General features: G+C 39.7%; 1 protein-coding gene across 3 annotated transcripts in view; it reads left to right on the top strand.

Moving 5' to 3' along the window:
* Positions 1–17,128, top strand: part of nup54 (nucleoporin 54) — a 50,619-nt gene that overhangs the window by 15,985 nt on the left and 17,506 nt on the right. The window contains exons 4-8 of one of the 3 annotated variants that reach the window (XM_067990238.1): positions 3,658–3,822; positions 11,964–12,044; positions 13,862–14,005; positions 14,418–14,641; positions 16,509–16,696. In XM_067990238.1, coding sequence (XP_067846339.1) covers positions 3,658–3,822; positions 11,964–12,044; positions 13,862–14,005; positions 14,418–14,641; positions 16,509–16,696 — 802 coding nt within the window. The remainder of the gene's footprint in view (positions 1–3,657; positions 3,823–11,963; positions 12,045–13,861; positions 14,006–14,417; positions 14,642–16,508; positions 16,697–17,128) is intronic. The other 2 variants (XM_067990222.1, XM_067990231.1) reach the window with 2 other exon arrangements.

Below are 17,128 nucleotides of genomic sequence, written 5' to 3' on the forward strand. Positions count from 1 at the left end.
TAGTAGAATTTTTGATTAAGTAACAAAAGAAGCAATGTGCTTGGCCTCATAGAAAACTAGATCATAAAATTAGCAGACAGTATTTGCAGCAATGTGCTGAGGCAGATTTAAAATTGACTGGGCATGGGCGACTAAGTGTCTGTATTAACAAGAAGTATCCTGGTAAGAAAGGTATAATGAGTGGAGTCCTGTAGGACTCGGTGTTGGGACCAGTAGCTGGCAGGAGTGATTAATGCATTGGAGGATGGGAAAGGCTTCAGGACTGTTTAGGGAAGTGGGCAGACAATTGGCAGATGCAGCTTAATGTGGATAAGTGTAATGTGATGCATTTAGGGACAAAAAATAAGCAGAGTAATTAGATCATTAATGGGAAATTACTGATTTAAGACAGATCAGAAAAGGGATATTGTGTTGTAGTAGATGTATACCTCAACATAACTGAGCCAATATCTGGCACCTGTCAAAAAAGCAAATGGGATATTGTGATGGAAGGAAAGAGGGGTGAAGAGTAGGTGAAAGGAAGTAATCCCACCCGTATACAGAGCATTAGTCATATATTGTGTGCAGTTTTGGAAGTTACATAACTGGCCTCCCATCTTCCACCCCCCATAAACTTGAGCTAAACTAGAAAAGGTACAAAAAGAAGAAATCTGGAAAATAAAACATATCCGGATAGACTGAAGGACCTGGGAATGTTTTTATTGGAAAGGAGAATACTGAGAGGAATTATGGTTGAGATTTTTTTTTAAAAAAAGGCTTAACAACAACTAGCATTTAAATAGTGTATTTAACTTAGAAAATACCCCAAAATGCTTCACAGATGTATAAACAAAAAAAAATATAAGGAGGGGTGACCAAAAGAGATGGATATAAAGAGGATCGTAAATCACAAGAGTAAGGTGGAAAGGCGGATGTGTTGAGACAGGGATCTAGGTGGTTGAAGTCACTGTTGCTAATAGTGGAGTGAAGGGAGGGGGAATGCGCAAGAGGTCAGAGTTCAGGGGTGGTTGTATCACTGTAGGAGATTACAGATAGTGGGGGGGGGTGAGGCCATAGACTGATCTGAACACAAGGATGAGCATTTTAAATTTGAGGTTTTAGTTGACCAGGAGTCAATGTAGGTCAGCAAGGACGGGAGGGATGAAAGAGCAGTACAGTTTTGGGTGAGAGGAAGTTTATAGAGTGTGGAAGATGGGAGCCCGGCAAGGAGAGTATTAGAGTAATTGAGTCTGAAGGTGGCAAAGGCATAGATGTGGGTTTCAGTGACAGATCAGCTGAGGTAAGAGCAGACCCGAGTAATCTTACGGTGGTGGAAGTAAGGAGTCTTTGTGATGGGCGGGATATGGAGTCAGAAGCTTAGCTCGGGGTTTAATCGGGTGCTACGGCTGCAAACAGTCTGGTTCATCCTGAGATGGTAACTGGGGAGGGGCTTAGAGTCGGCAGTAAGGGTACAGAGTTTGTGGTGGGGACCGAAGACAATAGCTTTGGTCCCACTCCCCCCAATGTTTAGCTTAAGGATATGGAAGAGCAGTTGGAGCTATTTTGTTGGCACAAGATAGCAGAACAAGGGGGAATGAATTTAAGTGAGAAGAAATAGATTCAGGCTGGATGTAAGGAAACATTACTGAGAGGATAATCGGTTATTAGAACTGCTCATAAAGGCAAGCAGCTTAGCTATCTTCAGGGTAAAACTGGAGAAGTATTTTGAGGAGAAACACATTACCAAATACAAATAATAAGGCAGCAGGAAGCAGGACTGTTTGAAATCTCAAAGCTGGAAGAGACTATAGGTCCAGTGTTTTCTCAACACTTATGCAGGAGGTGCTTGAGGACGCCAAAGTTTAGACCCATTCATCTTCAATGTTGGAATACTTCAACTTAATGTCGTTGTAGTGAGAAAACAGCTCCGTACTCTTACCTATCTGATTGCAGTCAGAGCTTCTCCGACGTTGGCTTACCTTCCTGCCCCAGAACCATTACCTACGGAGTCCCCCACGGACCTGTCCTTGGTCCCCTTCTCTCCCTCGTCTACATGGTGGCTGTCGGTGACATCATTCACAGAGATGGGATCAGTTTCCACATGTAGAGCTGAGAATCATCAACGCACCTCTCCACCACTTCTCTCAATCCCTCCATTGCCTCTGTATTGTCAGACTGCTTGTCCGATACCGGTCTTGGATGAGCCACAATTTGCTCCAGTTAAACACTGGGAAGACCAAAGCCATCATCTTCGGCCCTCACCACAAACTTCATACCCTCGCCACCAATTCCACCCCCCATACCCTGACCATGGTCTCAGGCTGCACCAGGCTGCTCGCAATCTCAGTGTCCTGTTCCACCCCGGATGAGCTTCTGACTCCATAAACTCCCCATGACAAAGACTACCTCCCTAACATTGCAGTCCATCTGCTGCTGAAACACTCATCCATGTCTTTGTTAGCTCCAGACTCAGCTATTCCAATGCTCCCCTGTCCGGCCTCCACTCTCCCCAAACTTGAGCTCATCCAAAACTCAGCTGCCCAGTATCCTGTCCTGCACTAAGTCTCGGTCACCCATCACAGTGCTTGCTGACCTACATTGGCTCCTGCTCCCCCAACACCTCCAATTTAAAATTCTCATCTTTATGTTAGATCCCTCCATGGCCATTCCTCTCCATATCTCTGTAAACTCCTGCAGCCGTACAGCCCCACCCTTCCTCCTCCCCTTCAAACTTTCCGTTCCCTTGACTCTGGCCATTTGTGCATACCCCTCCCCTCCTTCACCCCACCATTGGCAGCTCTACCTTCAGCCATCTAGGACCCATGCCCTGAATTCCCTCCCTAAATCCCTATGCTTCTGTTTCCTCCTTTAAGATCCTCCTTAAAACCCACTTCTTACCCCATCTAATATCACTTTCTTTGGCTCGGCGTCTGTTTTTGTCTGAAATGCCTTGGGATGTTTTTCTATGTTAAAAGGCGCCATATAAATACAAGTTGCATGTGACATTCTCTCTTAGATACATTAGGCCATTGCGTGGAACTGTGCCTTTTGTATAAAGAAAATTAAATACAGATTTAACCACTCACTAAACCAGTGTTGGAGCCATATATCAGGCAGTGGGGAAACTCTGAATTTACCCCTCAGCACACCAGCAAAACTGTTCTTTGGCCTCTGGTAACTACCAGGTTCAATTTCACTGAACTTCATTATGCTTCCTAATATAAAAAAAGTACAGCAGTGACCTTAATGTCTTTAGCACTGATTATAAATATATAATACAGTATTTACTAATTGTGGTATTAATGTGTTGTAGCAGAATGCCAATATTACAATAACCTTTAATCTTTAGAAAGCTTGACCCTCTGTAGTGTTTTAATTGGCCAAATCTAACTCTAGAATATTTTGAGTCTATAATATGTTTATGTATAACACGAATGGTTTATAATCCTAAATTTGTTACTGTATGTTCTACTGATATTATGTGTGTCACTGCTTTGTAGTTGTTTTAATGTGTTCCACATGTATTTTCCATTGTAATACAGCCTAATACCATCTCTATTAGCTCTAGGAAAATCCAAATTGAAAGGTCTCGATGTTTGTTTTGGGACCATATAAAATGCTGTTTTTTTTCAACTAACAACTTCTTGCATCGGTTTTACAGTGCTTCCTTTTCTGCAGGTTTTGGTGGGCTTGGAGCAGCAAACACTACAGCCAGTGGCTTTAATTTTGGGGGTATCGGACTAAACGCTAACACTGCAATTGACTTAAATATCGGATGTTTTGGTGCAGCTACAACCACAGCTAGTGGTTTTGGTTTTGGTAGTGGTGGCTTGGCTGGCACAGGTAGTTTCCTGCTACTGCAAGCAAAGTGGCAGGTTATTTTTAATACATTCATTCGTTTCAGTACCTCATTTCATCTGAGTTTTGGTTCTACCAAACCTTTGACACCTAAGATGTTACTTATGAGCGAACAGATCCACAGCTGAGTATCTCAATGTTAATGTGACATATTCTACATGCATTTGGGAACCCTGCACTGTGGTAATAAACATTCTACAATTCATGTGATCATCAGGTTTTTATTGGCAGGATTCAGTTTTGATTCAACAGGTAGCTATGTTGACTATAGGTTGTATTCACCTTCTGTATTGCAGTAGTTCGTCATGACAGTTCAAAGTAATACACACTCCGTACCAGGTCCTGCATAGCGAGCATCTGACCTGAAATAACGGAAACTGGTTATAACAATACAGTTCATTTACTATATGTACTTCTGGAAGCACTATATACATTTGTTAATCATAGAGTCATACAGCACAGAAGGAGGCAATTCGGCCCATCGTGTCTGTGCCGGCTCTTTGAAAGAACTGTCAAATTAGTCCCACTCCCCTGTTCTTTCCCCTTAGCCCTGCAATTTTCTCCTTTTCCAGTATATATACAATTCCCTTTTGAAAGTTACTATTGAATCTGCTTCCACCACCATTTCAGGCAGTGTGTTCCAGATCGTCATAACCCGCTGCGTTAAAAAAAAAATTCTCCTAACTTCCCCCCTGGATTATTTGCCTATTATCTTAAATCTGTGTCCTCTGGTTACCGACCCTCCTGTGATTGGAAACAGTTTCTCCCTATCTCCTCTATCAAAATCCCTCATAATTTTGAACATCTCTATTAAACCTCCCCATAACCTTCTCTGCTCTAAGGAGAACAATCCCAGCTTCTCTATCCTGATGTAATAGGACAGAGATTTGTATTGTATGCCCAATGTTAAAGCAATAATTTTTTCCCCTTTTAAGGTTGTTGCAGAATCATTTCTGTGGAACCAAATTATCTGCCTATGGGCTGTGCTGCTGTTGAGATAGATATCGAGAGGTGCATGATACTGACCCAAATGTACTCTGCGTTTAAAAAATGTTTTTTTTTTCTCCTGTTGAGGAAGTGCTTCCGCTCAGTGCCTCCTTTTAACATCATGGTCAAGATTGGTGAACCATGGGTGTGAACCTATGACGTACCATCCCATGAAGCACTGTCTGTCCGCACTTCACTGTTGCTACCACCATTAGTGTTCTAGTGTTCGTGTTCTGTGAAATGAGACAAAGGTTTAGTTGTAAACAGTAATTTGACTTTTTGACATGGGTAGTAAACAGAGGAACTTAATTTGACATGGGGGACAGCAGAAAAATCCAAAAAGTTGTTTTCCAGTATTGATTTGCACTCACTGACCTGTTTATTAGCGTTCTGGGTAGTCTTCCCAAAGTAAACATTATCTCATTTAATTCTTTATGTATAAATAAAATAGGAGCCAATATTTGTAAAAGCTAAAAGGATTTGGTCATTTAAAGTTAAATTGGTCTACAATTTTTTTTTCTCCATTAATCTAATCATAGATTGTAAAAGGACTATTTTTTTTGGGGGGGGGGCAGGGTGGAGGAGTGACTTTTTTAAGCCACTTTACTTACTTTCTCAGTTCTACAACAGCCCAAAAATATAGTGGTTCTTTTGTACAGACCATGCATCATTCTTCAGCTCCAATTTAGAAGACCTTGACATTCAGTAAATAAGTTTTTTTTAAATGTGCATTTTTATAACCTATACTGATCACAGAATTTTCCATTAATGAGCTAAGAATTGCTTCTGGACTGACTTGCAGAAATTATATGTTAAGGAGCCTAACCCTGCTCTGTATTGGATGCAATCTTTGCTCCAAATATTTTGCTAAATCTGTTAAAGCTGCTAAATTTAGAAGTATTTTTCACTTTTTCTCCAATCCCCTCCCATGTGAATTAAAATCAGTACTATCCTACCTATAGCCAGCTTCAGATCTTCTTTGCTGGATCTAAATTTAAAGAACAGCTGACATCAGTGGGTAGTAAATGGTTCCATTGACCAAAGCTGTTGCTTTGGAGATGTCAACCATTTGTAAATTCAGTAACTGACTAGCTTTATAAATCTTCAGGACAAATTTTCACTGATCCCAACATCCCAAGATGTTTCATTGTGCCTGAAACAAAAGGTGAAAGTGCAGAATTTTCTACCCAGTGTTGCATTGACTTGTATCGTCCAGCAAAGTCCCAGGTTTGATCCCTGATCTGTGCTGAGTTAACTGATCTCAGATGAGAGGGAGGGAGGCAGGAAAGACGGTGACGGTGCAACAATTTGTCTCATTACTTTGGGCGAGGGAAAGGAAAAACTTTTCAAAGGTTTTCGCACCTGATTGCTCACCGCAGACACTTGTTCAAATTGTGTACATCGGGTAGCAACAGAAGATCAAGCTCAGCTGTAATATCCCTAACAATCAAATAGTACATTGGTGCTTAGTTTCTGGGCTCATGTGAAGAACAGCCAGTTGACGGAAGAGTGTTGGCACCTGTTGAACTCAGTCCCAGCAAGAGTCAATGCCTTCAGGACAACAGGGGAGAAAGTTGGAAATGAAAATAAAAGTTACATTTTCAGCTCCTAGTTACTGAAAAGGTTTATAATTTATTGAACCAACATGAAGTACACAAGTTTTGGAATCAGGATCTGTAGGGTCAAAATTTTTGTGGGGTTTTTATTTGGTGGAAAATATAAATACTGTACAATCAGGACTCCCAACTTCTGATCATTCTTTTTCAAAAATGTTTCTGGTTTAAGCATCCTCCGAAAAATTGTCAAAGACAAAATTCTCCTTCGAACCTATAGAGACCTGACAATTGTGATGCCACTTCCCTAAATAAGGAAATGTTGTCTGTTTCATAATTAATATTCACAGTTGACTTCTACCGAAAAACCACTCCCTTTTAGAGATGCACAATGCTCCTGAATGAGAGTACTCGCTTCTGCTGAGCAAGGACTGACCCAGACCAGTAACCAGAACAAATTTCAGCACTGTTTTTGAGTGGTATTGTGGAAACTCCACTGCCGTCTTTTTGAACTTCTTGTTATTGTTGTGTCAAAACTGCAATACTCGTACATTCCCGCTGATGGAAAACTGTGTCTAATGGCTCAAGAGCACCATCAGGAGGAACTTGGTGGTGCTGCTGCTATTTAACATGCAAATGACAATTGATGATTTTTAAAAAAAAGTAATGGTTATGAAAATTAAGGAGCCTGCAAATGGGTCTTTTTTCTTTACCTGGCAAAGTGACACTGTGATTCAGAAAACCTCTTTTTTAAAAATTCGTTCATGGGATGTGGGTGTCGCTGGCGAGGCCAGCATTTATTGTCCATCCCTAATTGCCCTTGAGAAGGTGGTGGTGAGCCGCCTTCTTGAACCGCTGCAGTCCATGTGCTGAATGTTCTCCCACAGTGCTGTTAGGAAGGGAGTTCCAGGATTTTGACCCAGCGACGATGAAGGAACGGCGGTATATTTCCAAGTCGGAATGGTGTGTGACTTGGAGGGGAACGTGCAGGTGGTGTTGTTCCCATGTGCCTGCTGCCCTTGTCCTTCTAGGTGGTAGAGATCGCAGGTTTGGGAGGTGCTGTCGAAGAAGCCTTGGCGAGTTGCTGCAGTGCATCCTGTGGATGGTACACACTGCAGCCACAGTGCGCCAGTGGTGAAGGGAGTGAATGTTTAGGGTGGTGGATGGGGTGCCAATCAAGCAGGCTGCTTTGTCCTGGATGGTGTCGAGCTTCTTGAGTGTTGTTGGAGCTGCACTCATCCAGGCAAGTGGCGAGTATTCCATCACACTCCTGACTTGTGCCTTGTAGATGGTGGAAAGGCTTTGGGGAGTCAGGAGGTGAGTCACTCACCGCAGAATACCCAGCCTCTGACCTGCTCTTGTAGCCATAGTATTTATGTGGCTGGTCCAGTTAAGTTTCTGGTCAATGGTGACCCCCAGGATGTTGATGGTGGGGGATTCGGCGATGGTAATGCTGTTGAATGTCAAGGGGAGGTGGTTAGATTCTCTCTTGTTGGAGATGGTCATTGCCTGGCACTTGTCTGGTTTAAGTCAACTCCTACAGTAGTCCCAGGCAAAGATACCGAAGCATTTTAATTTTTAGGAGCTTGTGTGACAGTGAAATAATTAATCAAGTAGACAAAACCGTGCTCTTTAGTATCAATGGGTAAACAGTTAACTTGCTTCCCAACTTTGACTATTTGGGAGCTTACTTTCTTTTTGTCATTTTTTCACAGTCTCTTTTAGCATTTTTATTCAGGTTTCCACTTTCTTTAATTTCTTATCTGTCCTTAAATTTTTTTTTAAAAAGACTCTCTTTTTACTTCCCGACCCTTCTTCCGTTGTTTGTTTTCACTTATCTTAGTGTTCCCAATAATGTGCTTGTTTAGTTTTAAAGTGCTGATGTTTGAAATAGCATTCTGTAGCTCTTTGTATTTGTACTCATTCTGTAGTACTTTTCTCTTTGGATGCACAGCTGCTCCTTGCTCATCAGTTAGTGAACCAAAGTCGCAGCTCTTGGGGTACAGTATTAGTGGGCAAGATTGGACAAAAGGTGATCATGGCCCCCAAAACACCACGGTAAACCTACAAAGAAAAATGGAACTGGGGTAAAACATGAGTAGTCAGTTAGGTTTAGGGGAGAAGCTTAATGCATCTGAATCGTGAACAGTGTTGGTAAATAACTTTTTTTAAAAAGAAGCAATGAAAGAAAAAGTGCAATTGCTGTGAATCTGAAATGAAAACAGAAAATGCTGGAAATATACAGCAGGTCAATCAGTGTCTAAAGAGAGAGATAAGTTAAAATTTCAGGTGCAGACCCTTTGCCGAAGTGAGGGTCTATACCTGAAGCATTAAACGGCCCTTTCTCTTTACAGATGCTAATAGACCTGCTTTATTTCTAGCAGTTTTTATTATTTTAAATTAGGTTAACAGATGTAGTATACCAATTAAAAAGAGTTACAGCATTGATGTACAAACCTGTGTGGTTTTGAAAGTTTTTAATATGTAACTGGATTGTATCTGGTGTTCTGATTTAAAATGTCTCCTTTAGTGTGTATATGAATTCCTGCAATCTTTAGCAAAACCTGGTGCCCGTATATTAAATTTATTTTTTAAAAAACTAAATAGACCGTCTTATTTCAGAAGAAATTGGCATAAAAAGTGTGGTTCTTTGGGGGAAGAGAATGTTTATTGCTGTGTTTTAGGGGGAATATCTTGCATTTAAAAATATGATGCTCCCTAGCTGGATCTGATTCGGTTCATTTGTGGTTGTGATAAATTGTCAAAAAAATTTCTTTTTTTTTAAAATCATCGTGCCACTGTATAGCATGAGTCACTTTAATCAAAAGGTTATTCACTGTTTCTTATATTTTAAATTTATTTTTATTCCCAATCATACATGTAAAATTCTGGTTGGCATTCCCTTTTTTACAGTTTTTAGGCATTAAAAAGAACTCGAAATTTGACTGAGACTCATTATTAAAGCAAAGAAGTAAAATGTAATATTTGAGCTTTACAGGGCCTGCTGATCAGGGTTATGCATGGACAATAGTATTGAGGCAAAGTGTTACTGAGGCTAGACAAATCCACTTGCTCCTATACCTGTATGAGTTAAAGTTTTAAATGTTGTGCATATACTTATTTTTGGGACACTAAATCAAAGTATTCGGCCAGTAATATTTGGAATAGATGAACCATGGGTCCTTATGTTACAGTGACATTATGTTGCGGGTTCAATGTTGAAGTCAAAGGCCTTGTTATGCTGTGGGATACTAGCAACAAATGTTGCATGTGTTCAGTTGAAATTCCTTCCTCTGCTGTTTTAATGGAGATGATAACCCATTTATTTAAAATATGTTAATGCCTCTGAGAGGAGAGGAAAGAATTTCATTTGCAAGTTTCACAAAACACCATTTCAAGGCCAGATTCCTTGCTGTTTATCCCTTTTTCAGTTCCCTTTTATTGTGTACATTTGTTTTCTGCACCTCTGTGTTTAATTGTCACTATTCAAAGCTCATTAAATTTGGAGAACAATTAAGATGTGTATATTTTCATGCAAGTCTGACATAGTTATACATAACAGACTGAGTTTCCCAGTCTTAAATCTTGCGTATTTTGTTCTAAATGTCACTTTTCAAGTTCTTTTATATGTTTTTTTTTGAACTTTATGAAAGCTCAGGCCAAGTTTTGTGTTCATTTTACACTTTCTTTGTACTGTGACATGCATGGACTTTCCTTCTCATTCTCGTCATGTTTGCACTGCACTTTGGGTGATTCGCAGTGCACATATTTTTGTGACTGCTATTCTCCTAGTTATTTTTTTGCCCTGCTACCACTTATTTATATCATTTCTGTTGATATTGGGTAAAAAATGTGTCATCAGATGGGGCCATAAATGTCACATTTATCCCACCTTGTACTGTTACAACTCATACAGTTAATATGGAGCATTAGTGTATAGATTTTTCTAGCTACGTTAATGTGTATTTTTGCTTACCTTTTACTTGATGTTTGTGACCTATCATTTCAAAGTGGCATTATTGTAAATGCAACAAGTTATTTTAAAAATATTAAAGTTGCCTTTACCATCATGGCAAGAGTGTCAGGAACTGTGAATCCTCTACTGGCCAGATTTACTAAAGGTTAATTTATATAATTTTACATAATATGCATTCGCATGACAGAAATTCTTACAACTCAACTACTTACAGTCTTGGTTTTATGGTTAGCTGTTCTTACACCTAAGCCAAATGTGGACAATGTTTTTATTGTATTGTCCTGATAGTAACTAATCACACTGTCGAGTGCCTGTTTTTATAAACTTAAATGCACATGAATAATTATTTTATTGCAGTCTCTTCCTTTCTTCATGTCCTAATGTAGCTACTGAATCTAGATTTCTTTTTATAGCAAAAGAAAAATACTGTGGATGCTGGAAATCTAAAATAAAAACATGAAAATGCTGGAAAACACTCAGCCAGTCAGGCAGCATCTATGGAGAGAGAAATAGAGTTAATGTTTCAGGTCAATGACCGTTCATCAGAATGCCCATTTTTATAGATTTTGTTTAATGCAGTCTTTTGATTGCCTGTTTGATGCCTTATGTTTAGTCACAAGAGCAATTGTATATTCATTAGCCCGACATCAATGGCTCAAAGGAAGCCATCTTCCTATCAGAGAGCCAACTAAAATGTTGTTCAGACAGGTGTTGAAAGCCATTTTCCAAAGTCAACCGGTTTAAACTTAACAACAAACTCAACTGTGTTGAAACTAGTTGGATTGAGAACTCCATGCTTAGAAACTTTCTTTGGTTCATCGCATGTAATGTATGAACACCCTAGAACTAAAAGACCTGAAGAGGATCTTGATGGCATGATGTATGGCTTCTGGATATTTTTCATGCTACCTCTTCGGTCTTACTTAGGAAGGCACAATACATGGCAAAGACAGAGAGCTTTCAAAAGAAACTTAGGTGTTGGTCTAATTTTAAAAAAGGAAGTTTATTGTAGATGGATGCATAAGTAATATCCAAATATATGAACCATGATTACAAGGAAAGGGGAGTAATTTGATGAAGATTAGATAAGGAAGAGAAGCCGGGAGTGGCTGTAGTCTTGTTTTTAAATGTGGTGAATAATAAGATAAGCTCCCAGACGATTGAAAGTCTGAGAATGCTGTATCACTGAGGATGCACACTTTTTAGTCAATTTGAATTTAGAATGTTGTGTCCAGCTTGTCCATCACATTTAGAAGGAACTGAAACATCCAAAAGGCTGCAGAAGACAACAACTAAAGCGATTCCCAGCCTTCGTTCACTGCGCTGCAAGGAGATTATGGAATTATTGACACATAGAACTCTAATTTTAATTTCCTAATCATATTGTTGTCCAATAACACACCCCCTTGAGATTGTCGTTATGCGCTTATGGGTGGTAAAGTATTGGCATTTTATTATGTTATATTATGGTCAAAAATTGGATTCACTAAACCTGTAAATACTCTTATTACTTTAATGTTTTGAAATAATGATGAGTCACAAATATATAGCTATAAAGTTAATTAGTTTACTTTTTGTTGAACTCTGATTTCTCTTAAATGTCCACATAGGTGGTTTTGGAGGGTTTGGCACAACTACGACAGCTGCTCCTGCATTCAGTTTCTCAACACCTGCCAATACAGGGGTAACAGGTAAAAAAAAAACAAAATGGTAAACGCTTGCCAGAGAGAGAAAATTACAAATTTAAAAATATATATATATATACACAAAACTTTTTGTTCTTTTCCTTAACTATATGCTTTTTGAGGAGGGCGTTGTGGTGGTGGCCCGAAGGGATGGGGAATGGTAATCTGCAGCAAAGAACATGTTTATGCATCGGTGTAAGCAGAAAGTCAACAAGACAGCAAATTTCCTTAGAAGTGACGTGCTTATAGATGGACCTTCGCAACAGCATAAGGGATAACTGACATCTTATTGGAAACAGCAGCAATCCCTTGGCAAATGATCCCACAGCTTATTTTACAGCGCTGGAACTGAAAAAAAATCCCAGTAAAGCGCAATGCAGCAGGAAAAGAACTGGACCAAACTCTCAAGATGTTTGAAAATCTAAATTGTGTTGAGTGTTATTACTAGGGATTTACACAGAGATGCTACTGAATGTGTAGTCTCTGCATAAATCCTAGTTATACTAATGGTTCTCAATATAATTTAGGTTTTCAGATCCCTCCAGAACCTACTCTTTTTCCATTACTGCTGCTCATAATTTGAATTTGTGCTTTTCTCAGCTCCTGTTCTCACTTAGAAGACTGCAAAGTGTAAAATGCAGTACTACCTTTAAATTCTCAATCAGTTTAGTGCAAATGAGAGATTTGTCTTTGTTAAGTTAATTTGGTAGGTATAGAGATGGGATGAACTATAGTGTATGGTGATGTTTGTAGCCGACTATAGAGAGAATGGAGAAGAAAGTAAAAGGAAATATTTTGTTGATGAAAATGTGCATCTATATTTTTATGAGAAAACATGCTGATATCACCTCGGCAATAAGAAGTTTTCTCACATGCTAAGAACATAAGAAATAGGAGCAGGAGTAGGCCATATGGCCCCTTTTCAGCCAATTAGCTCTCGACCAAGGCTATAATAAGCTTTGTGGGTAAGTGCTTCAGTTTACGCACACCTACAATTGAGCTGACACTACCTACCGATATTGGTATTAATCCATTATAAGAATTTCTAAAATATATAATGTATCATGCCATCATTGTTTTTTACCCTCTCCTGAAGGCACTGATTTTCTGTTGGGATATGGTTCCATGGGTACTGTCCACCCTCCAATACCTTGCCGGACTTTCATTGTTCATGCATAAGCCTTGACACTGAGGGTCAACAGGGTGGATGGGGGAGAGGGAGGGGGATTGCAATTGTCTCTGTGCTGAATTAATAACATCGAGTATTCTGGCTGATTTTTGCCTTTTTGGCACAGAGCATGGAAACAGATTATAGCACTCTTCAACCCTACGCTGGCTGAGATCAAATAACTTTGTATAGATTTGCAGATTTTTGATGAAATTGCAGCTTTAAAATATAAGAGGGACTTGCATCCCAGATATTCAAGTACTTTAAACAGAGTCAAGCCATCAGAACTTTTATAAAGAAAATTTAGAAAACTCAAATAATGATTAAACTACGTTTTATTAAATCAGAGTGCTCCCCAGGTGACTCTTTAGCTAAATACACTACTTGGTGTGGCATTGAGTCATGTCCCAGGTCCAACCCCTAGTCTGTGTGAGTTAGCTGATTTCAGCTAATGTGTAAAAGCTAGTAGCTGCTTCATAAGACTTTGTTATGGGAACTGTCTTTTTTTTGAGTTTCTTTTTTAAACTATACATAAAAGACTTAACATTTTGCCTTTCGATTAACCTGAGCTACAGTATCAGTTTGGTAACCCCAAGAAAGCCTATGATGTGCTTTTAAGGTTTTGTAATTCCATATGGTTTTCTTTGTTTTCCAGGCCTTTTCCAGAATACACAGAATAAAGGATTTGGATTTGGTGGTGGATTTGGCACGGGTACTGGCACAGGTCTAGCAGCGGGTTTAGGAGCTGGTTCCACATTCGGAGGATTTGGTGGTTTTGGTGCTCAGCAGCAACAGCAAAGTAAGTTCATAGGAAGGCAAGACACTGTAACTAAATTTTAATTTAAAAGGGGTAACACGTAAAACATTTTTAAAAACCTACTTCAAATATGGTATCTGCAGTTAATAGTAAATCTTCAAAACTAATCGAGTTTACTTTGAGAGTTATGACATTGATGAAGTATAAGGATTTAAAGTGTCTTCTGTATTTCCCTGCAAGGTTATTGATGGTAAGAGAGAAAGTAATACATGTATTTTGTGCAATCTACAAATTCATACGCATGTGCAGTAGAGATGAGTTGTATTGATTTCCATTGTAAGTATGATACAACTCAGTTTAACCCCCCCCCCCTTCTTCTGGTCTCTAGATTATCCTTACCCCCCCAACCCCACCACCAACAGAAAATATTCATGTTGCTATTGTATATTTATAGCTGGAGGGCTTTTTGGACAGGCGTTACAGCCTCAGACCCAGTCAGCTCAACTGATAAACACAGCAAGTGCCCTTTCTGCACCAACTCTACTGGGAGATGAGCGAGATACTATCTTGGCTAAGTGGAACCAGCTTCAGGCATTCTGGGGAACTGGAAAAGGCTACTTCCACAATAACTTGGCTCCTGTCGAGTTCACTCAAGAAAATCCTTTCTGTCGATTTAAGGTGAATGTTTTTTTTAAAAAAGCAACTTCAAATGTTTGTGTTTGTACATAAATATATTATTGATTAACATTGAAGTGCAAAATAATACCGGGATGGTATTCCACCTTCTGGGGAAGGAAAAGAGGAAAAGTCCGTTCTTAAGTTCTACTTTCTCCTGGTACAGCACAACATGGGTGTGGAAATGTCACAGTCCCAACCATTCTGTTACCGTAAAGGAGACCTGATGGTGATTTCAAAAGAGGCAAGCACTGATTAATAAAAGGATTTCACCCAATGAGAATGAGTAAAAATAATTTTACAATTAAACATTTACATTGTTTGTGTGTGTGGAGAGCATAGGGGGCAGGGAAAGGAACTTTCTGGAGGTCTAAGGAGGATTTTCACAACTTTTGTGTAGACCATTGCAGAGGTGACCTTGGATACAATGGTACAAGTTTATTCTATATCTTGTACTCGATTTATATTGCATGTTTGCTGACAGCACTCCTGAAATTGACAACAATCTTTTTGTTAGATGAACCACTGATATAGTGGGAGTCAGAGGCTGTGAGCTCTGTCACAGTTAAGTTAATGGTTCACAGCTATGCCTCCAGATGGCAGTGCTGCCTCTGCCTGCAGTGTGTCCGCGGCACTGTTGACACAAGAGGCACAGGTAGCAAATGAGCATGGCTGCTATCAAACTGAATGGCTGAGGTGCACTCGTTCCCTTTGTAGAGGTAATGAAATGGTTTAATTACCGCTCACCTGTGCAAAACTTCTGGAGCAATTGGGATAGTTACTGGAGCGGAAAGAAAAACAGTTTTTAAACTCCCAACAGTATGCTGAAGCTGCTTGTGTACAAGTGTGGAGGTTTTAAAACCTTTCGAGAGCAACCATTTTCTTCCATAACTGTCTTAAATTACTTAAAAGGGAAAATAATTCTCAGGGGGGAAGGACATGTTTGTCCTCTTTTGAGGGAGCTGACAGACACGGACACTCCTCTCGTACTTTGCCCAAATGGGCATTCCACCTGTGTGAGCCAAGACAGTGAGTGTTCCTGTCTTATTCCATTCTGGAAGGCTTCATAGCCAAATTGATTGTTATCCTCACTCCGCATCCCCACACACATGCACTTTCCAGCAGAGATCATTGGCTAGCAATTGTTAAGTGGGAACCATGCCGTATTTTTTTAGACCTTCTCTCTCCCAGGAGCGCGGCACCCTGGCTGAGATTAGCTAATGCAACACAGACCAGGAATTGAAACTGGAACTTTTTTGGCCACAAAAACATTAAGGAACCATTTTTGTCGTCTTTCCTCTTTTCAACTTTGGTTGTATCCTGCTTTCTATTTTAATTTCACATTACTTAGTGCTTAAATGCCCTATTATATCTTTGTTATTTTTGTTTAAAGTTTTAAGTAATTTTCTCTCTTGTACCTCCCCCATGTTTCCACTATCAAACTCTGCACCATTCAAGTTCCTGATTGGCTTAAAAACCAAGCTTCAAGGGCAGTCCAGTTTTTAGCCCAATCTGAAAACTGAACTCTATACTTTAACCTGGTTGTCATTGGAGCAACCAGATCATGTTATTCCATGAAAACTGGTCCAACATTCAGAGCGCTAACTGGGCTTAGAAGCCCATCGTTGTAACTTTTTATGGCATAGGAAGTAGTGCGCTGCTGAAAGAAATTATCTGGTGAACAACGCTATAGGGATTGAACCTTTTGACATTTATAACTTGTGCATGGTTGGTATTGTCAGGCAGATACTTTTCTGATCTGCAATCATGTTGTAGTTTTGTTACGTTTTTGTACAGTCTGAGATTGCGATCTTGAAGACTTGCTAATGCAAGTTACCTTAAAACTCTAATGCTTTTCATCTTGCCATAGACTGTTGGTTTCAGCTGCATACCCAGTAACAAAGATGAGGATGGTCTGGTAGCTTTGACTTTTAACAAAAAAGAGGCAGATATTCGAAACCAACAGCAACAGCTCGTGGAATCATTGCACAAAATTCTTGGCGGGTTGCAGCAAATCATCGTGAATGTTGAAGGAGTCCGAGCACTGCCAGATGATCAGTAAGTGCACTGTATGTGTGTCCGAGTTATTTTACATATCTCTGTTTAAGGCGAGGGGAAATTGATAATAAGGTGAAACACATTTCTACTCGCTTTCATCATTGAACGCTCTCTAGTCAGGTGTAACACAGCTAGAGGCAGGGTAATACTCTCTCTGTTCTGCTCCAACAATTTCTTTTAACAAAAGCAAAATACTGCGGATGCGGGAAATCTGAAATAAAAACCGAAAATGTTGGAAACGCTCAGCAGGTCAGGCAGCATCTGTGGAGAGCGAAACAGAGTTAACATTTCAGGTTGATGACCTTTAATTTCTCTTACCCATTATTTTAGAAGTAACCTTGCTTATTGTGTCAGTGTAATTTTTTTTTTTCTGTTTTCCTCACCAGCTTTCCTTGTGGCCACTTCAAGTGAGATTGCTGGTTATGGGCTGTT

The sequence above is a fragment of the Heptranchias perlo genome, chromosome 1, assembly GCF_035084215.1.
Source record: "Heptranchias perlo isolate sHepPer1 chromosome 1, sHepPer1.hap1, whole genome shotgun sequence".
In the NCBI taxonomy this organism is placed as follows: Eukaryota; Metazoa; Chordata; class Chondrichthyes; order Hexanchiformes; family Hexanchidae; genus Heptranchias; species Heptranchias perlo.